General features: G+C 55.7%; 1 protein-coding gene across 12 annotated transcripts in view; it reads right to left on the bottom strand.

The window, feature by feature from the left end:
• Positions 1–22,027, bottom strand: part of NFASC (neurofascin) — a 181,722-nt gene that overhangs the window by 8,717 nt on the left and 150,978 nt on the right. For 6 of the 12 annotated variants that reach the window (XM_032591774.1, XM_032591777.1, XM_032591776.1 and 3 more), the window contains 3 exons: positions 19,919–19,933; positions 2,905–3,036; positions 799–868 (listed from right to left, as the gene is read on the bottom strand). In XM_032591774.1, the coding sequence (XP_032447665.1) occupies positions 799–868; positions 2,905–3,036; positions 19,919–19,933 (217 nt within the window). Of the gene's footprint in view, positions 1–798; positions 869–2,904; positions 3,037–9,554; positions 9,708–10,969; positions 11,087–14,498; positions 14,745–19,918; positions 19,934–22,027 lie in introns of all 12 variants that reach the window. The other 6 variants (XM_030302726.1, XM_032591772.1, XM_032591773.1 and 3 more) reach the window with 2 other exon arrangements.

Raw genomic sequence — 22,027 nt, 5'->3', positions numbered from 1 at the left:
CCGATCAGAGCATTTCCTTCCGCCCACCTTGGTCTGGGAATGAGACTCCAGGACCCGCCCAGCATCTTTCCTTAACTCAACATACATTTGCCATCAAAAGGGAGATTACAACTTTGTTACGCCCGATATGAAGGCCCATCCAGGTCTGATGGGGGTTGTGATGTTGCCCACTAGCAGTAACTGGAAGTCGGGCCCCTGGCTTCTCCAGCTGTGCCACCAGCTCACTGGGTGGCAGATGTGGGTGGGCGTCCTGGGCAGGTCACTTCCCTGCCTGGGCCTCAGTCCTCTGATTTGAGCCGGGACTGGCCAGAGGCCTCTCCAAGGCCTGTTCTGGGCTAGAGCCCAGAGATATCATTCAAGTTCATGAGGAAAAGGTCTAGAACCTCCCCACCCACCACATCTAACACTACCCCTCATTTCTCACGGAGTTGAGCTCTCAAGACAACGTCCATTCCCCGGGCGGTTGTCTACAGGGTCAGGGTGGGGGTGTGGGCAGAGAGAAAGCCAACAGCTCGTTTCGTAGCAAGGGGGTTCTCAGCATGTGCTCTCGCAGTAAAAAGGTGAAAACATACAAATAAGGAGCTCGAAAAAATCTGAGTTGTGCAGCTGAATGAATGAAATGCTGTTCCTCAAATCAGCGTCGGTCTTGCCTTCAAGGAGCCAGCCGTGTCCGGCGCAATCAGGACAAGCAGAGGCCGTCCGAGAGGCAGAAGTGACAGACCAATGGATGACAAGGGGGCAGTGAGGACAGCCGCCTACCCGACGCGGGGGTGACCAGGAGTCAAACAGATCACGCACCTGTAGTCGAAGGAGCCATCCTCTTCCTTGGGGTCTTCAGGGCCAAGGGGAACATCCTTCTTTTCTCGCACTTGGTTGGTAAGAGAAGCAAAGACACAGACACGATGATTATGCCTCTGCTCCTTGGGACCCTGACTGCACCGTCAAGGCACCACCTCTGGGCTCAGCAACACTCTCCCTCTCAACGAGTCGCCATCAATGCCTCCCTCGTCCTTCCCTGGTTTCACCAGGTGTCAAGTTCATGGCGCCACTGCTTCCTCATGGCTGCGGTTTCTGCACATCTCCACTGGCAGCTGAAATGTCCTCCCACCTGACTCCCCACCACCTCTCCGTGAGGTTGGCCACAAACACCCAATGGATGCGACCCTCTCTTGGTCTGCCCTCTCTTATCATAATTTGCGTCTGTCTCTTAAAAGCCCCTAGCAGAGTGCTCTGGGCAGAGGGCAGAGGGCCCTACGCTCCGTACGCACCTTCAGAATGGAAAATGCTTTCACATCTGTGACCTCACTTGTTTGTGCGACTCCCTGTCCCTATACCTGTGTGATTTTGTACACACCCCTCCAAGGCCCTGTTTCATGCTGTGACATTCCTTCTGTGCCCAATGCAGTGTGTTGAGGGACAGATCATCTTTCTTCTGGTGTCCTGGGCACTCAGCACAGAGCCTGGCACACAATGGACACGCGGATGGCTCTTTATGTATCCTTCCTGAGGTACAGGGCAGGAGAATCGCCCCATTTAAGGAGAGGGAAACTGAGCCCTTGGAAAATGAAGAACATGTCATGTAACTAATTAGTAACTGAATAAAGTCTAGAGTGAAAGCTAGAGCCCAGGCCTCATGGTTCACTCATCTTTCTACTGGACCAGGGCCCTACCCTGTATCTGGAGGGAAGGCAGTAAGCCTTGAGAGCTTTCTGGAATGGAACACTTTCTACACGGGCAAAGGAAGGCTCAGAGTTTATCTGATGAGTGGGGGGTTGGGGGTGAGCTCAGTAAGGCCGTTCTACTCCCTGACTCTAGAGCTTTCTCTCTTATAGAAGAAAAACAATCCCAACACAGCACAACCAAGTGAAAGAAAACGTCATTTGCCAATGAAGAATTGGAATTTCCTGCCCTTCCTCACAGACATGTGCCTCACTTCAAGGAGATTCTTTAGAATCCTGGGGTCTGAGGGAATGTGGGCAGGGGAAGGAAATAAAAGAATCTTCTCTCTGAGTTGAGTTTTAGGGGGCCCCCGGAGGAGGACTTGTTTAGAGGCCGGGAGAGGCAGGCATTTGGGGAGCACGGGCTGTGCTTTAGGGGGCAGGGAGTAATTTCATTTTGCAGACCAGCAGGATTTTCACTCTCTGGGTCATCCATTATCCTGTCTCCTGTCATCCTACCCACCCCCTCACAGACAGATGGCTTTCTTGCCCCTGTTTGAAAAACAATCAATATTTCCAGAAGCAAGAATGCCAGAGGTCCTTGTCCTTGACCTTGGTTTGTCTGGGCTGGTGGTTCTTGAGGCCCCCAGAAGAGAAATGGCGCTTTGGGACTCTCTGGGAAGCCCAAAGCTCCTTCAGGACCGAGGGAGTCTGTTTCACGCAAGCCACCCCTCAGCCTCTGCCTGCCCTTCACGCAGGAGCTCCTGAGCCTCTGTTGGGGTATCTGTCATTACAGCCCAGTGACCGAGAGCCTCAAGGGTGTGCTTCTTCCCTCCAGACCCTCCCCTCTCCATTCTCTCTCTCACAGAGAAAATACCTTTCTTCCTTCCTCCTTCCTTGGGACACAGGATCCTAATGGGATTCAGGTTGAAACAAGTCAATTTGCTAAGCAGATGGATGGTGTGCCAAGGGGAGGGAAGGTCATTCTTAATAGGAGCCAGCGTTCCTTCTAGCCCCTCTTTGGAGCTGCCTGGACCACGCCGTCCGCCCACCTTGGGCGAGCTTAATTAACTCAAGTGCTCTCCGGCACCTCTCAGATGCACAGACCAGGCAGGAGGACTGTACGTCCGAGCTCGGCAGGGGTTGGGCTCACGGGGAGAACAGAACCCCCCCCCCCCGGACCTGGCGGCTCCCAGGAAAGCCTGCCGGCCCCACCCCCCAAGCCCACTAGCCTGATACATCTTACCTGGATACTTGCCACCTCGACTTCTCTTGATGAAACAGACAATGAGCAGGATCAGTACCAGGAGGGCGATGGCGCACATGAGCCCGATGAACCAGCCCTGGGTGGCGATGTCCGCCTGGTTGTTGGTATAAGCTGGTGGGGGAGGGAGGGCCGGAAGCAAACACGTGAATGATTTCCCACGGGAGAAGGTGAGGAGGGGAAGGTGAGGGAAGAACGGCTATTTCACGTCGATGTTCCTCCTGGAGCCTTATGCTACCACCTAGCAGCCCTCTGGCCCAAACTACCCCACAACAGGGACAAAGAGAAAATAATTAAAGAGCCAAGGTCAGAAGGTCAGAAAAGAGGCACAGGAAAGGGGTAGAGGGAGCAGAATAAGCAGCAGAAGGCTGAACAGGTCCTTCAGGAAGGGAAAGTGTCCTAAGGACGGGGCATGGCGTTCTCGCAACCCAGACGGCTGGTCACAGCCCGGTGGGGACTGAGGGAAGGCCGGGATCGGCCCCGGAGGTACGATTCCCCGCGGACGAGCTTGGGGTGAGGAAACGGGACTCTGCTACCCACCAGGGAACGGGGGCCATGGTTAACATGGCAAAAGCCTGTCAGAAGAACACCTTCGCAGGCCTGCACAGGCACAGAACGGCAACCTTTCCCACCAACCTGGCCCCAAAGCCAACTGGACTTCTGGGCAGTGGGTCTGGGCAGGGTGTGGCTCCAGGATGCCCTGTGCCTTCTCACGCTCCCCCAACTGGATCGGGCGCTCCCTGACAGCAGAGACAGTCCCCGTGCGGGTACCCGGATGGGCTGGCGGCACGGCGGGGGGCCGGGGCCGTGCCTTCAGCGTCCAGCCACTTGCAAGCCATTTCCAACGCGTGGAGGTCCCCCCCGCCCCCGCCACCAATCCCCATGACAATGAGTCCCTCTCTGTCCCTTCCCAGTGCTCGTGAAGACATGTCCCCGTGTGGGCTGACCCCTTCACAATCCAAGGGGCACTTGGGTGGGCCAAGAGGACAGCAGCTCAGGTGTCCTCTGCAGGTATTCTGGATGACCCAACGGTTGGCATGAGGGTTTGGGAAGGGGTGTGGCGTGGGCAAAACCCACTCACCCTACTCCTTTCTGTGGATTAGAGAACAGCAGGGGCTCCCAGCCTGCCACGGAAACCGAGACTTGGGAGGAGCGGCAGGATCCAAGCAACTGAGCCAACTCAAAGTAGCCCTGGGACCAGCCTGGTGAGCCGAGGGGCGTCTCACAGAGCCAGGTGACAGCAGGGTTTCAGAGAGCCCATGGAGCCCCGGGCCAAGGCACGGGACCTCCTCCTGGGGACGAGCACGAGGAACAGAGGGGTGACCAGGAGCCCTCATGCTCCAGGGTCTCCATCACATGCTTTTTTGTGGGGGAGGGGTCTGGGTGCGATCCTACCCTTTGCTCTTCCTGGGCACAGAAACTGTCTTTAGAGCCTTCTCTGTGCCTGGGCAAGGGAATGCACCAAGAAGAGGGTGGACAAGTGAGGGAGACTGCCAAATGAGTGCTTTCGTGCTCTCTGTGCTCTGGCTGCGCTGGTGTGATTACCCGATCTGTGTATGTTGTGCGGGGATGGCCCATCCCTCCCACCCCTACCCCTGCAGGCTGTTCCATGAAAGGTGCTAGAGAGATCCTCCCCAAGCCCCTCGGAGGAGCAAACCACTTCCTTGCTTCAACCTTCCAATGCTTCCCATTGTTACTGGGTGAAAAGCTAGATTTCTGTCCTGTCCTCGCAGGCCCCACCCGAGCTGGCCCCGGACATTTCTCCAGTCTGGTCTTCTACCCTCACTCCTCTAGCCACACTGGCCACTCACGTCCCTACCTCAGGGCCTTGGCATCTGCCGCTCTTTCTTCAGATGGCCGCCTCGGCAAATGTCACCTCCTCTTAGAAAGGCCTTCCCAGACCTTCACAGCTAAAGCCAAAGCCCCCTCCCCCAAATAGCCACTCCGGTTTCTCTCTCTCACAGCACCTGTTCCCACCGGATACGGTCCCACTATCACAGTGCACACTCGGAAGCACCTCCTGTGGGCTAGTCACAGCTCTGAGTACGTCTCCACCCAGCATCTAATTCGATCCTCACAATCCCATCGGGTAGGCTTTATTAGCTCTATTTTACCGATGAGAAAACTAAGGCACAGAGATTTTACGTGATTTGCTCAAGGCAAAGAGCTCGTAAGCTACATGTTCCTCGACTGGGCCTTTGCTGCTGCCCGCCCATCTCTCCATCCCCCTCTCACCATCCTCCCACACTGCTCCTCCCTCTCGCGCTGCCCCACGCTACCCTCTCCCTGGGTGGGCGGCTTCCCCCCTTCCACTCGGGTGACCACCGAAACCTCAGAGTCTCCACAGCTGTCCCTTCCTCCATGGCACTGGTGGCAGCTCTCCCTTCCTGGGTGCCTCAGTCCTAGAAGGACGTCAAGCCCTCCAGCATCTTCCTCTTTGCTGCCTCCTCCCCTCTGCTCTTGAATACAGCGAAGCTTCCAGCATCTTAAAAGAAAAACCCTAGAGGCAGCCGCCAGTCTTTTCAGCTCTAGCGCAGGCACTGTCCTTTTACAGGTGAACTCCTTCACCTTGCACGGTCTCCAGTTCCTGTCACCATCTTTCTCCGATCCCGACGGGAAAACCTCAAGCCCCTCTCTACTCAGTGCTTCAACTGCTATCATGGAGTGGGTCTTTCCCCAAACGACCTCTACAGCCTTGGCTCCTCCCCTCACCTGTCCTCCGGCCCTCACTTTCCAACGGGCGATCCCTTTGTTCACCTTGCATTGTCCCTCCAGCCGGTTCTGCAGCTGTAAGCCCAGTGCTCCCAGCTAACATCCTCCCAACATCTCCTCCGGTGCCCTGTCTGCTTGACACATCGTGTATTATGCTCCCGGGACACCTTTGTCATGCCTGGCCTTCCGGGCACTTGGTTCTTCCCCTCCCCCCCCACCCATGCCCTTCTTGATCTCTACCTTTCCACATTCCACCCCACCTTCCCAAATCTCCCACTCCTCCGGCTTACAGCAATCTCAGAATTCACCCCTGTCTACTTCACGAAATGTAATACTCATTTGCTCTGTTTCCTGGGTCCTGATTTCCAACTATACTATTCGAGGCTTGAGAACAGGGGAGTCTTTGAGCCCCCCTAGGGCTTAGCACGATGCTGGTCACATAACAAGTAGGCGGTGAACACTTATGAATGATCAGTTTAATCCTAATTTAATATGGTTAGCTTGGGATACCGACCGGGGTCACTGGGAAATTGGCTTGGCCATGCGCCACACCCCGAGTCTGGATGGTGGTGCCTGTCCTTCGCAGAGCATTTGGTTCGTAGGTGTGCAGTGACCTGTTTGCTCCCCAACAAGCCACCTCCACGAGCCTCTTGGGAGAGAAGGTCACAATTCCAGGGAGAGTGGCCACACGGGCAAAGAATTTTCTGTGAGGTTTGGACACAGAAGCCTGTTCAAATCCAAGTGGGTGTTGTAACTATGAGTAGTGCTGGATGTTAATTAAATTTTTTGTGGAGGTCATTTTGCAATATATTCATATATCCTATCATTATATTGTACGCCTGAAACGAATACGACGTTATGTGCCAACGACATCTCAGAAAGAACCCAAACCCAAACCCAAACCCGAACCAAGTGGGATCTGAGGTAAGGTGGGTTCAACTGGACCCCATCAAAATGATTTAGTTTCTCAAGTACCGAGAGCAATTTAGGACCAGATGATCTCACGGAGGACGTGACCCGACAGAGTGGACTCTGAGAGACGGAAAGCACTGTAGGGAGGTTTCAGGGTATTACATTTGGCCGCCGACACCATTCTTAATCGATCTGTTCAACATGTTTCAAGATTCCTAATGGACACAGTAATGACAACGTTCAAAGACCAGGGTGTGCTTACACTCACCACCTTCCGCTGGAACAGGGAGCCTGAACAGCACCTGCTCATCCGGCCCACAACGTCTGGCCAACTCAGGTCCAAGTGCCTCTGACTCTAGACCAGAGGCCATATTTTGTGTGCCTTCCACACCACACCCTACAAGACTGCTCAGAAATGGGCCATTCGTCTGCCAGACAGGCAGTTCTCACGACTCAAAGGCCAGTCACTCAACGTCCGCAGAAGAATTACATTTCACAAACAGGGGGAGGTGAGCAAATAGAACAGGGGCAGACTTCCTTCAAATGCACTTAGGCTTAGCTGCTCTTACTTAAGGACCATCCGATGCCTCTGTATCACCACCGTGCCCCATCCCGGGTTTCTTCCAAACACAGCAGGAAACTGACCACAGTGAGGTCCCCTAATGTCCCTCCTCCCACTTTCCTGAGGTCTGAGGCAGTCTGCTGTCTGTCCCACTGGCCCACTGTCAGCACCTGGGTGCTGCCACCTCGCCCCACCCTGCTGACCCCAGCCGACCCCAGGACAGAAGAGCTCATGAGCCCCTTAGAGTCCAGGGCTACGTGCGTGTGGCCCCTTGGGTCTCTTTGGCTTTAAAAGCTTCAAGGAGGTGATTAACTTTCCATGTGGGATCTTTCTGGTGAGGGTCAGGGAACCAGTTAGCATTCCTCGTGGTTTCCTTCTATTTCCCCCCTGAACCACTGCTGCGTGTCTGGGTCTGTGGACTAAAGTGATGGCCTGTGGTCACCTAAATGACCAGTGGTCGGACCCAGAGATGCTCATAAACTCTTGCTTTGATGAGACCCTGGGACCTAGGGAATCGTGTGAAGTTGGCTTTGGACTCCACCCGCAGGATACACAGCGTGCGTTTTCGAAGAATCCGGACACACACAGGCACACACAAATTTGAGAAAAGGAACATATTTCCTTTCCCTGTGTGGTTTGCACATAGTAATTTCTAGCCAGCCAGTGAGGTAAGCGAACAATATGTACTCAGAGCTCGGGTCACAAACCCGCCCACCCCGGCGTGCACCCGGAGGAGTCTGGGAAAACTCACTCTGAAAGCAATCTATCAGGATCAGTCTCTCCAGACCAACCACAGGAAAAGAGAGAAGAACACTGAGTCAATGTTCAGAAGTGTATTATCCATCATCTTTTTTTTTTTCTCCCCGTACCGCATGTTTGATACCTAGAGGCAGACTGGGACATCCCTGAGGGCGGGGACTGGCCCTTTTCTCCCTGGTTCTTTCTCTTCAGCCCTCACTCTCAGCCCCAGGACTTAGTCCCGGGAGAAGTCTAGAAGCAGACTGCACTGGCTTTCGTAGCCTTGCCTAGGAGGCGGCTCCAGGCTCGAATCTTATCTGTGCCTCCTGCCTCTGTGCTGGACTCAAGTTGATAATGAAGCAAAATTAAACGCACGCGCCGATGAGCAAGAGCTTGAGACCCCGACTGGGTCGGGCAGAGCCCAGCCACCTGCTCTACTTGGTCAACTGTCCAGTTCCCTTGCCTGGCTCCCAAGCTGGCCTGGCCCCTCGCTCAGACATCCTGCCTGAGTTGGCTGGGCTAGCCTCAAGCAGGCAGCCGGACTCAGACTCCCTGAGTCTTGACAGCATGAACGTGGGCAGGATAGGCCGGAGGCATGGGGAGGAGGTTGGAACGTCCAGACCAGGAGGGACCAGGCTAGAAGGGGTGGAGTGAGACATTTATACAATTGGGTGGTGAATCTCAAGATGCAGGCTACCAGGATCAGCCTGGCCACAGGAAGAGTAATGAATAACGGAGTCAACATTCATAAGGTCATATGAATCATTGTGTGTTTCCCCCCACCCCCGCCATGCTCATATCTCCTAACCTGCACCTGATTAGGACATCCCGGGGCCAGGACCTGGTCCCTTTCTCTCTTTGGTTCTTTCCCCCACCCTCACCCTTTGCCTCAGGACTTAGCAAGGCCACCTGCCCGGCTGACCGTGAAGATACACACAAACAGATGAGCAGGTGGCCTCAAGTCTCCAGACTGCCTGCCCGCCCAGACCTTATACCATTTACTGAGCCCCTAGTGGCCTGTTCATTTGGCACACTGAGGTTGCTTCTCTAGCTACAGCCGAAGTCCCTTTTGAGCCAGGACTATCCTCCTCCTGGAGAGCTCCTTCCTCTTCCCCAGCACGACAGAAAGTCAACTACTTTTAAGCTATGGCAAACTGGGGACAAAAAAACTAAACCAGGATAAAGCCCCGAACAATTCGTGTCACATACTTTGGAACTTTTTTTTTTTTTTTAAACAGATGACAGTGGCAGGGCAGTGACACACATGCCGATCCTGGGAAGATTTCTGGGTCAAGACCCTTGGGTGGTCCTATCCCTTAATTCCACATCCTGCGCGCACAGGGCAGGCTGCTCTGCACTCCGGCAGCCCCCAGACCCACTCGCAGCGCCCACGATCGCACACACACCAAGCCCTCGTGTTGCCGGCACAGCCAGGGGGCCAGGCGGCCTCCTCTGTCCTCATTTCCTTCTGACTCCCCACGCGTCGCCACAGGGTCAGAAGGGCACTGTCCACTTCCGCTGTGCATGCACTCTGGCTCCTCCTGGCTTTCTGGGAGCTGCGGACCGACTAAGAGCTGAGACACGCCATGCAAGGTGGGGAATGGGTGGGATGAGTCTTCTTTCCAAGGAGAAGAGACAAGCAGGAAGCTGAGGATGGAATGAAATGCCCCATGCTTGCAGGGGACGGCCAGGCCAGATCCCCTCTCACCTGTACTGGTCATAAAGGTGATGACGGTACTGCTGATGCCCTCGTTGTCCCGGGAATAAACGCGCAACGTGTATGTCATCCCGGGATAGAGGTCTGTCAGCTGTATAGGCTGGGCCTGGGCCTTAACAGGGACAGTTTTTTTCGTATGGTTGCCTGGGGAACAGAAACCTCAGTCAGCCTAGGGCCAGGCAGGAGGAGCTGGGGAGGCAGTGCTTAGGGTCCTGGTCACCTGTCAAAGGCAGAAGCGTGGGGGATGGGGCCGGGCCATCGCGCAGACTAGGAGGTCACCAGGCAGCGCCACCAGCCCTTCCACGCGACGCTGACTCTCCTACGTGACGGCCCTTCAGCCAACGGCACTATTCTTTCTCAAGCCTTCTTCCCCCACTACAGCCTTGGCACTAAACGTGATGACCTACTTCCTGCTCCTACAGAGCATGTCAGTCAATGCTCTGTTGTCCCGGGGGTGACAAACTTCCCGCGTGGGAGCTTTCTGGTGAGGCTCGGAGAGCCAGTTAGCATCCCTCATGGTAACTGGAGGGGAGGCAGGACTCCAGTCCTTGGCTCTCACTCCCGGTTTCACCTCTCATTTCTTGCTGTGTGGAGAATCCACACCTCAGGAGAAGGGAGCGCCCTTGTTATCGGCGTGTAGGGCGAACGGTGGTTATAGGAAGCTGAAACAGTAAGGGCCAAACTAGGGATGAGAGTCGGTGGAAGTGAACCCTTCCGACCACGGAGAACTAAGACTTGGCTGTGCTCGTTCCTTAGAGATCTTCTGGCTGGGTTAGCTGGTTTAGCTGCTAGACGACAACGTGGTGGGGCTGAGTCCTCAGGAACAGGGGCCTTCTCTCAAAGAAGGAGATACGTTGACCACCCCCTACAGCGTAATGAATATGACCCTTGATCCCAAGATCCAATAAAGAGTGAACAGCTCAGCTCAAGCCACCGGCTCTCTGCGACAAGCGACCCTGGTCTGTGCCTTGGACCGTAGGGCACTGGCATCCCTCTGTGAGCAAACCACAGTGGTACCCAAAGTCTGAACTGAACTAGTGAAGAAACGAGAAACCAGACACTAGTGGATTCTGAGCTAAGGAAAGCCACACAGAGTGAGCTTTGGCTCTTATGGGGGCTGTTCGGAACCCTCATCCTGGGCAGGAAACGGACGAAGGGCCCCGCTACCCGGGTCCTCCCCAGCGCATGCAACCCTAGACCTCCGCTAATGGCTTTGGAAGCCCTCTTCCTTCTCCTTCGACTGCTGTTCCCACCCCACTGCCGCCTGAGTGCGTATCGATTTCATTAAGTCATAATTAAGCCGGGCTAACAGGCCCCTCTGAGCCTGGGGGAGTTCACAGGATCTCTTTAATGGCATCTACGCTACCCACCGCAGCTGCCGCCGTGCCCCGCTCAGCAATGCTTACTGTCGATGTACTCAACCACAAAGTCAGTTCCGGGCCCGAAATTGTGCTTCCAGGTGATGTTGGCCCATTTACTGTTGGGGAGGACCGTGACGTTCCATATGGACTGCCTGTCGGGGGCTGGTGGGCAGGTTAGAAGAGGGGTTAGTGATGAGGAGACAGGCAGCTCCGGAGACACACGCGTGCCCACACACATGCACACACACACATACACACGCGTGCGCGGCTCGGAAGGGGAAGACTCAGAAGTGGCTGTGCAGGGGGCCCGACAGCGCTCCAAGCTGCAGCCTTGGTGGCCAGGCCAGAGGTCGCCATCCAGGTACGAGCGGGCGCAGACAGGAGGACCTGTATGTGAGGGAGAGCTGGAAACTGTGTGTCCACACAGGTGGGGGTAGGAATGAAAGAGGGGGTCTTAATCCATGCCATGGGAGGCTCGGACCTGGGCTCTTTCCCTTTTTTGATCCTTTGTCATGGGTTGGAACGGTGGGCAAAGCTCCCCTGGCCATCCTACAGACAGAGGGGCAAAGAGGTGCCAGCCTCTCTCCCTTCAGCTACAGACACTCTACAGGAAGGAGAGCAGGATCTTTAGAAAACCCTCAAGAGTCGTGATGTGTAGAAAGTTCAGGACCAAACGTGGGAAAGCCTTACAGGGCTCCTGAACCGGGAGAACGGTAACGCAGACAGGTGATTTGGGAGTCCCTGGGTCAGCATGATCCTGGATTGTGTGGAACATGGCCTCAGATTGTTTAAGGGGACTTGGGGTCAACAACCCCAGGGTCCCAAGTAGAGACAGTATGAGCCCCTCCTCTCCCTCTCATGGGCTAGGTGGGAACCAAAGAAGAGAACTCCTTCTTGACCCCCAGCCCCCAGCGTTTGAGACACCAGAAGAATGCAATTTTTTTTGGCTCCTCAGCACTAAATTGTCTTTCAGGCTTGATCTCCATGCAGTACGGAAGACATTAATTATCTAGTTCCTATGAGCTGGGAGCCACTTTATCAAAGCCACCGCACTGTCTGAAACCATAGCCTGTGGACAGGAGAGTGGCACTAATCTTCAAACGTAATCATTTTTCAAGAGTCCCAGCAGTCTGATTACCCCATTTCCCGGTAAAGATTTAATAGTGGAGTACTAGCATGAAGCCTTGTATTTCAAAGACTTTACAAGTGTGGCTCCTGTATATTTTATTAGCATGCAAGGGGGCACTGTCACTAACTCACTTGTCAAATATAAATGAATAGAGTACATTGGTGATGCATTTATTCATTATCCATTTGACATGTGACTGAGTCTGCAGGGCTGGGGAAGCGATAAAAGATCTCCTGGTCTTAACTTCAAAGGGGGTGCCTTCTCTACTACAACCTTGTCAGTTGCGGGTTGCCCCAGGTGAATGACTCATGTCAGGTGAGGGGCCAGGAAAGAGATTCCACTGGCGGCACCACAGGGCATTCTCCATGGGGAGGGCAGAAGATAGGCTTCTTTACTTATCTGCCAGGTGTTTCCATTGTACTGGCGGCTTTAAGCCACCCCAAATCCCAGCTCCTTGGAATCTCACGACTCTTGCTAGTGGGAATGAATTATGAGAACTCATGATTTGGGAACTTGAGCTTCTTCTTCCTCAGCTCTGGGGCCTGGAAATAGCCAGAGAATTTGGGTTTACACAGTTTGGCCACCAATACAATAACTGACCCAAATCTGACTCTCGTAAAGGGCGTGGAGACTGGGGCATGACTGGAGCAGAATGACACAGAGGTGGGAGCTGGGGGAAGGCAGTGCCACTGCTAAAGAACTGAAAAGCTCAGAGAGGAAGACCAAGAAGGAGAGCTATCAATTCCTATAAAACACAAAAAGCGTGAGAGGAAGCATGGATTGTTCTGCGGGCTCCCAGAAAGGGAGAAGTAGGGGGTATCCCCTGAAATCTGAAAGAGACAAGTTAAGGCCAAATAAAAAGCCCCGTTTCACCCTAAAGGAAAGGAAATTCAGGAAACACTGGGTCCTAAGATATAAGACATGAAAAAGCTGAAAGACGGTTAAAAAACTCGTGGCTGGCAGAACCACTCTCCTGTACTGAGGGAAGTGAGGATGTTTGCGGGGTGTCCCCAGGCTCTAAATTCAGGGGCACAGGCAGGTCCTCTGCAGCGTCTTGGACAGTTAGAAGTCGCGTGTGAGCGTCAATGGGGCTAGTCCTATGTGGCAGCAAGGCCGATCTTTCCAGAGGGCAGTAACTCTGCTGGGAGGCAAGGTCCAGTCCCCTTCTTCCTTCTCTGTGCATCTGTTCTGTGACCTCCAAGCATTCACGGGGACACAGGGCCCTGCTATCATGCAAAGATGCCTCAGCGTGGCCCCAAAGAACACCCGACACCAAACTACCGGTGGGAGCTTCTGATGGCCTGCCAGGCTTCTGCTCAGCCAACGTCTTCCTAAAGTCCGTATTGTTTCAATTCTGGATATTGTATCTTTAAAGCAAATCCGTGCCTTCAAGGCCTGAGGAACACCGTGTCCCCCCGATGTATCACTCGCCTCCCCTTTGGGCTCACGTAATTGAATTAAAGACAATACTCACAGGGTGCATTAAGCCTCCACCCTCATTCAGGTGCTGAGCCGTGAGGCCTGGGAAGGTAAAGGGACTTGCCCAGGACGCAGAGGGGTCTACAGTCCTACAGCTGCTGGCGGAGGGCTCTGGATGCCTCCTGCGTCCCCTGCCAGCTGCATCACACTGTTTTTATAGCTGGCCCGTGGGCTCTGTGAACTAGAGGCCCTCCCCTGGATGGTAATGAAAGAGTGTTTGATGCTTGGTTCTTAGAGGGACGGCTAAATTGCACAGGGGTTCTCCTCAGGCTGGAAGGACAGAGCTTCCTGGCCTGGCTGCACACGGGACAGCACATTTTCTGGGCTCAGCAGGCCAGCCCTGGAATCAATTCTTAAGGCTGCCATTCTCCCTTCCGGTGTGCATCTAAGGCGTGGGCGTTATGGGGCTCCCTGGCAAGGCTCTTTCTCGGAAGCTCTTCTTTTAAAAAAAGGGGCCGGGGGGCGGCTGGAAGCGTGCTTTGTGGGGAGACGATGTGAGGGAAGTCAGGGTTCTGGGAACAGAGCTGCTCGGCAGGGCTGGCCGCTCCCCACGCCTCAGCCTTCTATGTTGCAGGGCTGAATGCACACGGCCGGGGCAGGAAGCCCTCTCAGGCCAACTATCCGGGGTCAGGCCCGCGTCCTCTCTCCCTTCCAGGGTGCTCAGCCCTAAGCTGCTGCTTAGCACGGAGGTGGAGGCGGCCCTGCCATCCGGGACACGGGGACCCTGCCTGAGGAGCGTGGCCCGCTGTGAACACGGATCTGAGGCTAGAATGGGGGCGTGGAGAGCCGCCCACGGACGGGCCGAGGTGCTCCGTGCCCCCGGGCTACCAGACTGAGAATCCTCGCCACGTGTGCCTTCAAAGTGGAAACAAAGGGCGGTGGTGGCCAACGGCATCCCAGACCCGCCCCCCCCCACGCGGGGAGCCTCCCGCGGAGGGATCGGGGCGCAGGGACAGTGGGCAGTACCGGATTCGGGCATCTTAGTCCCGGAGGTGGTGGCGGGAGGCCTCTCCGTGGTGGCGGCGGCGGCGGCAGTGGTTGTAGTTGTGGCGGCGGTGGTGGTGGTGGTGGTGGTGGTGGCGATGGTGGTAGGTGCGACACCTGGGATGGTGGGGACTGTGGTGGCTTCGGTGGTGGCAGCGGTGGCAGTAGCGTCAGTACTGCTCACAGCGCCCGTCGCACCCACCGGAGTCGGGGGCAACGTGGGAGGAGCTGGGAGGGAAATGTAAAACAGCCGAGTCCGGTTGGTTCGGGCGTCCCCGGCCTGGCCTCGCGGCCCCCGCGTGCAAGGCAGGCAGCCCGGTGGGGAGACGGGGCTCGGTACCCGGGAGCCCCCGCAAGCGTGACGGACCGGGTCAGAGGATCACGGGGAGAGAACAGAGCCATGGGCGAGGAAGAGAATGAAGCCCCGTGCGTGTTTCATTTTCTTCGCATGGTCTGTGTGGCTCAAAGCGCCCAGCATGCACCCGGCCGAGGGTGAGGGTGAGGATGGCGATGGGAAAGGACCCGCACCGAGTCACTCCGGCCCCAGGCACGGCTTGGGGTCCCAGGCCAGCGCCACCCAGACACAGGCCAGGCAGCAGCCCTGGAGCTCCAGGCTTGGAGGGGGGCAGGTGGCCGGCTGTGTCCCACAGGAGCACCGGGACGACTCCCATTCCCAACCATCCGCTCCCAAATTCCCCTTTCTCATGGCTGCTCGAGTTCTGACACCCCCAAACCCAACCAGAGAGAGAACAATCCCCACTCTGTAGGTCGGCCTCCCAGCGTGGCCCGCGTCTCCTGTCTCACCGTCCACCCCTCCCCAGGCACTCAGCTCTAGTCCATGTCCCTGCCTCTCCTCCCTTCTTCTCTGCCCAGTGATAGTCCTCCCGAACGTGTAGTAACTCCTCTCTTCCCAGCACATTTGGGTTTCCCCTTCACATCAGGACGTGGGAGGGACACTAATGCTGCCACAGCATAGTCTGTGCTTGGTAGATGGAGAAATCCCAGCACGCAAGCGAGATACATTTGTGGGTTTCTTTTTTGCATAAATCTGCAGGGGATTGGTTGAGATCTCTGCTCACTCTCACACCTTCGTCTCCCATCCGAAGCTACCCTCAACGTTGGTCAGCCCCAGGGGACTAGGTCTATGTGACATCGCTTCCATAGGCTTGCTTTCCTTCTACAGGAGGATCATGGCAGCTACCAAAGGGCTGTCCTGTGACCCTCTCGTTCCAATATTGCCAAAGCCGAGGTGTGAGAATGATGGGGGCAAATCAGAGACAGAGCCCCGTCTCCTCTTGCCATCTCTTGTAATCTGATCAGGGTCGACTTTATGGGGCAGAACGCAGGGATGTTAAGATATAAGACACTTGTAACTCCAGAGGAATAGCGACATCCCAGCCCTATCTCTAAATCTCTAGAAGTTTAGGAAGAAAATAAGCTCACTGCCCGGGGTGGGGCCAGGGCAGGGAGGGAGCCAGAGAGACAAGTGACAGGGAGCTTTTCTCAGGGGAGAATGAAGACACCCTAGGCCTTTCCAACAAGAGTCTGACCAACAAAAGCCCTTTCATTCCCCTGGGTGTCCAATATTACAAGTCCCCATAGAGAAGGAGGGGCTGTTCTGGGATCCCAACTGCTTCCCTATTTGCAAGATCAGAGGCAGTGCCGGACCCTGAGGCTGCTGACAGCAGAAGTCACATTGGGTGGCCAAGTATGTCCCATGCATTCCAAAGATTCCTGGGCAGGGTCAAAGCAGGCAGTGCTATATTCCCTATACCTCCCGACTCAGACATCAGGAAGGTGTGGGGTGGGGACCATTCTCCCTCCCCACTGTTGAAGCAGGTCCAAGGTGGCCCCAGGCCTAGAAAGGTCAGTGCTATAAAAACTCAGCATGAGGGAATTCACCTATCACACTCACCAAGACCTACAGACAGACACATGGAAAAGCCTGAGAGATCCACAAGGCCAGGGTCAGCTCTCTCCCAGAGCTGGCCCCTTGCAGGTCCTGTGCCGTGGACACACATGGACTTTTCCTGCTGCTCTGTGCTGCAGGAAGGAAACCTGAGAGGCTATCTTGCCCATCGGGGCAGGTCTTTCTCTGATCTGCTTCCTCCTCAACAGGGTATTTTCTAATAATTTCTGGCAAATACAGTGTTCGCAGGGCCTCCCTTTTCTATGACCACTTAAAAGGCATCATCAAAAAACTTTGGGAAGACGCTCCTTTTGAGTTAAACTTATCCCACTCTGTGTAGCGCAGACCTGGGCAGTGGTGTTGCATTTCCGGGGCCCCCTGAATCAATGTCATTTCCCCCCAAAGCTGTACACACTCATGTGCCCCTTAGTTCTTGTGAAGTGGAGACACACACACTACATCCCACAGGCCCACAGCTAGGCTCGCACGCACCTCCCGGGGCCGTCCTCCGAGAGCTTTAGAGACAGAGACGCTAAGAGAGGCTAGGTGAGGGCCCTGCTGGTCAGAGACAAGAACAGGAAATGACTTTGAGGATGCTGCACTGTCTTGTCCCTGTCCTCCAATGGCTCCTTCCACCAAGCGTGACCAGAAGGAAGCGTTACTGACGAAGCATTACTGACCTAAATGCTTTTCCTTCAGCTCAGCGGCAGCAGCCCTGGGGTATTAGGGAGAGGGGGACAAGAGGCAAGGAGTGGCCTCCCAGGCGCCCTCCCAGAGGGTGCCCGTCATTGGAGTCACCATGGAGGAGGCAGCCCCAGCTGGCTGAGGTCACAGCTGGCAAATCAGTGTTCTCTCTGGCCCACTCATTAGCTGCATCTATTGTCCCATGGCCGGACAGGGCCAGACAGACAGGGAGGGCAGAGGCGAAAAGGAAAGGCTCTGGGTCAGGTGAGTGAGTTGTTGGAGGCTCCTACAGGCGCGAGGGGAAGGCAGGTTTTCACGGGGAAACCGTCCAGCGCTCAGGTCAAAGGGGATCTAGAGGATTTCGTCCCCTGGGGTGGGGTTCGGGTAGAGGACAGAAGGGGATCAGGGGCTTAGAGACAGAGTGGCCCACAGGCTGGACAGGTATGCTGCTGGGCTAAGAGGGCATCTCTAGTTACAGCAGGAATTATGGGCTGGAGAACCATAATTCTGTGCACTATGTCCGTCAGTGATCGGTAGAGAGCACCAGCCTTGACCCCAGAACCTGCCATGGGGCTGCCCACCAAACATTTGCAGCTCTGAGTCACAGACGAGGACAGCAGTTTCCAGACATTCCAAGGTGGAGGGTTCAGTCCAAACATGTCCACATGGCGCGTGGACTGCCCTGGCCAAATCACAGATGGCCAGGGCAGATGGGCAGCAATCCTTAGAGACCACAGGCACAGGTGCACGAGAGGGGTTATTTTCACGGGGTAAGGTATGAACAGATCAGTCTGGGGTAAAAAAAAAAAAACAAACAAAAAAAACCCAACCACCCAGGTTTGGGGAAGATGAGAGGGAAGGGAGCAGTGGGCTGGATAACAGGCCCGTGTCAAAAATGTGGAACCTGGGCTCCATCGCTTGGCACCTGCAGATTGTGCAGAAGGTTCTTATGAATTTAAAGCTGAGAACAGCTGGTGCCATCAGCACATCTCATTTACAGAGAAGCGCAATGTGCCTCTACCAGCATGTCATGTGGAAGCCGGCGTCCAGGAAACACATTTGACAGAGGGACAGAGCCCCTGAGCTCATTGTGCATGCCACGGTGGGCCTGGATCTTTTCTAAACGGGAAGCGGAAGGTAGGGGGTTTGGAACGATCGCTGTCCCTTGCAGGGGCCACTCGTGAGAGGGGCAGTCCAGACTGGCACGGTGCTCACTGAGCAAGACAGACCCCACGCTACCAGACCCGTCTGCCTTGGGTCCCAGGGTGCCAGATGGTGGTGGTGCAGGGGTGGGGGTGGGGGCGGCTGGGAGCTCTGACCAACGAGCTTCAAGCTAATTCTCTTGGTGCCCCGAGTCTCCCTTTCTATGTTTGCTAAGCCTGCTAGGCCACCCTGAGCACCTGCTAGAATAGTTCCAGAAGAGACCCGTGTGCAAACTTGAGTCAGAAAGTCAGGACAATGCCCAGAGTACAAGGATGGCCTTCTCCACGGTCCCTCGGCCCAGGACCTCTCTCGACTTCCCATTCCAGAGGAGGAGTTCTGACCCTGTGCGGAGGCCCTGGGACCCACCAGCTTGGCTGACGATGGGGAGGGGGGAGGAGGGGCCTGGGGGAGGGAGGGATGATGGCGGCACACCACCCACAGGTCTGGCAAAACAAACAAACGGAAGGAAGCGGCTGTGCAACAGAAATAGAATCAACCTAAAACGGGGGTGGGGGATAAATGAGTCAAGGGTGGGAGGCAAGCAAACTAGGTAACCCTCCATAAGCCAACCCTCAGATTCCTCACCTGCTTCTCCATCCTCCCCTTAAGAGCCTAAGGAGGCTCTAGTGACCCCTGCCCCACAGCCTTTGCTCTGCCAGGGTGAGCCTTGTCCTCAGCTTCTGAGGAGGGCGGGGGGGGGAAGGAACCCTGGGGTCCCCTGCCTAGCTTCTCCAGCTTGAGGACAGGCCTTCTGTGGTGGTGACGCGCCCCCTGGTGTCCTCGAACCCACAACATGAGGGCTTGAGAGGAGCCATGTGGTTAGCAGGTCATTTCCTAAGCCGGGACCTGCCTGCCCACTCCTCCCTTCTGCTGTGCCTTTACCTCCCGGACCCTGAGAGTGGAGGCTGTTCTTAATGCTGAAGAATCTGAGAAGCTGGGTTTCTAAGGGGCGAGGAAACAATCAGCCCGTGGTGCCCGCTAAGACGCCAGGTCCTGGAGCACCTGGCCCTATCCAAGGACAAGCTCACTTGTCGTCGCTGACCAGAACCCATGGTAGATGGCAGGGCTGGTGCCGGGCCCCCATGCAGCATGCGTGGTCGGCATGCACAGCGTGCTCACCCGTAGGTCACCCTTTCAGGGGATGGCAGCCTGACCAGCAGACTGGGGCCAGCTGCTCTCATTCATGGTGCAGCATTCCTTCGAGGGGCACAGCTGGCCACCCAAGGGCTGTGGACCCTCTCTCTGCGTTCTGAGATGTCAAGCCTAGGGGAGGGCCCAGGCGGGTCAGGGGAAGTAATCACTCAGCTTCTAAGAGACCTGCAGGTGCAGAGACTGGGTCTGGAGCCTGTGTGTGTGTGTGTGGGGGGCCCTTCCTGAGCCATCTCAGAAGGCCACGAGTAAGTGAAGGGAAGAGGGGGTGTTTGACCTCCTCCGACCCCTCCCCCACACACATCCTCCTTGCCGGTCTGGCTTCCCAACCACTGAAAGGGTGAGCGTGGAGCATGCCTTCATCCCGAGCCTCTCCCTCCTTCTCCACCCTGGCTGGGCTGGGCTCCGCCTGCACCGTCCCATGCCATGCCCATTACCTCTGCTGCTGGTACGGTACCTGCGGTTGGAGTAGCTTCAGAACACAGCGCCCAAGATGGCCAGAGAGAGGGAGAAAGGATGAGAGAGGGAAGACAAAACAGAGCACAGGTGAAACCACGGGACAAGCAAGCAGAGGAGCGTCTGGCTCAAACCTGACCCAGACAGTGTGGCCAGGTGCTGGCTACTGCCCCGAGGATGCCAACTGGTGTCCAGGGCTCATGTTCAACTTCCCTGGGGCCTGGTATGTTCCTACAGAAATTTTCCACCGGGATCTGGGAGACCTTTCTAATACACTCTGATTCCACCTCCACGCCAAGACTATCATCTAGGAGGTGGCCGCAGGGACAGTCTAGAGTGGTTTGTTCCCTGCTCTTTCCTCCAGGGTGCATCCTTCCCTGGCTCGGCTGATCTTTATGAGGCAGGCTGGGTGGCCCTTCCACGATGCCAAGAATTGAGGGCATAAGGTGTAGGTGGCATAGCAGGCCACCAACCCCCGTAGAAAGGATGGTTCCTGTAGATCTTTGGGGGATGATGGTGTATAGTGTTGGGGTGGATGGAGGAGGGGCGAGCCTATTTTGTGAACCCTCCCCCACACCGTCTCAGCCTTGGAAGGCCGGGGAACCGTCACAGATTGTGGCCCTCAGGCCCGGCTCCTGTCCTGAGGGTCTGCTATCCTAGTTTTTTCCCAACAGCTGTATTTTATGAAATAAGAAACCCGACTGTGGATTGAGAGCCCTAAAAGGAATTCCTGAATTTACTGCAAATCCCTAAATTGAGAAGAAAGTCTCTCTTTGTCCTCTTGTCCCCTGGGGCTGCAGAACTTATCCTGTGGTGGTCGCTAGGGCTGGACAATGGGGCTTTGTTTATCTGATGCTCTGCATTGGGCTGGAAACGGGGAGGTTACAAGAGGCTCTCTTTATGTCTCTCGTTATAGAATTAAGCAATCAGGAAAGTGCACTCTCCCGTCTGGCCAGGCCTTTGCGAAGAAGACTACATCAGCCACTTGCCCAAAGTCCCCCAGCCCGAGTAAACTGCCTGAGTGCCCAGAGGGTTTGACGAGCACACGAGGAGGGGGACTTATAGGGTGGCTCACTCCTGGTTTACAAGACCACAGAGGGACACAGGAAGGATTGTCAGCCTTTCTCCAGCTTGTCTGTCCCCTCTCCTGCCTGCCTCAGCACTGGCCTGCTGGCCCTGGGGGCGGGGCTGGGGAGGAATGCAGGGCTGCTGGGAAGCTAAAGTGAGGGCCCAGGGCAAGGCAGCAGGCCTGGGCCAGCGACGGAAGCAGAGGCTCTGCTGGGGTGGGAGGAGGGTACTCAGGAGGTCCCATCTGGGCCAGGGGCAGGCCGTCGGACCTCAGCCTGCTGGGGTAAGCACTAGACAGGGTAACCTGTTGTCTGCTTCACTGCCTCTCCTGTGAAGTGTTGCCTTGCAGGACTCACCCCTCCTCTGCACAGCCACCGACTTTCCTCATCTGAACGTAACATTTCTCACGTTGAACAGCAATCAGGTATCCTTGTGGCTGTCTCCCCTCCTAGGCGGTAGTTTTTGGCACAGTGTCTCACACCTCGTGTGCTCAGGAAATGGCTGTTGAATACCCCGCTGTGCCTCTGGAGAGGCAGGGGGTCCCCTCCTTCTGGAGAGGGTCTGCCACATCAAGGTTTCTGCAGCCTTAGCATCCCTGAGGTTCCGGGAGCCGGCACGGGCACAGGTGGGCCTGGAGCCCCCTCTAGTGGACGTCTTAGGCAGGCGCACTCTGCCGCTGGAAGACGCCAGGAGCCAGGAGCTGAGAGCTCCTCAAGAAGCTGGCTTGGCCAGTGGCTGTCTCCCAACGCCCCCCACCCCCTCCCCACGACCTGACAACTCACTCGGCTCAGGCTGCAAGCAGGCCCTCTTCCTTATTCCCCCAGAGAAGGCAAGGTGATAGATGTTAAGTAGCTGAGAAAATCAAGACAGAGTTGGGATCAGGTCTGACTGCAACCATCTAAAAAGATGTGAGTTTTCCAGATACCTCGCCAGCACCTACCTCTCAGTATATGAGACGGGCTCTCTTGTATCCTACTGGGGGCTGGAGGACCCGCTGCCCTGTTTTCTTTCCATCCCAGGAGGCCGTCAGGTCAGGGTGTTT

This window comes from Lynx canadensis, chromosome F1 (assembly GCF_007474595.2).
Source record: "Lynx canadensis isolate LIC74 chromosome F1, mLynCan4.pri.v2, whole genome shotgun sequence".
In the NCBI taxonomy this organism is placed as follows: Eukaryota; Metazoa; Chordata; class Mammalia; order Carnivora; family Felidae; genus Lynx; species Lynx canadensis.
This window is presented reverse-complemented; position numbering and strand designations above follow the sequence as displayed.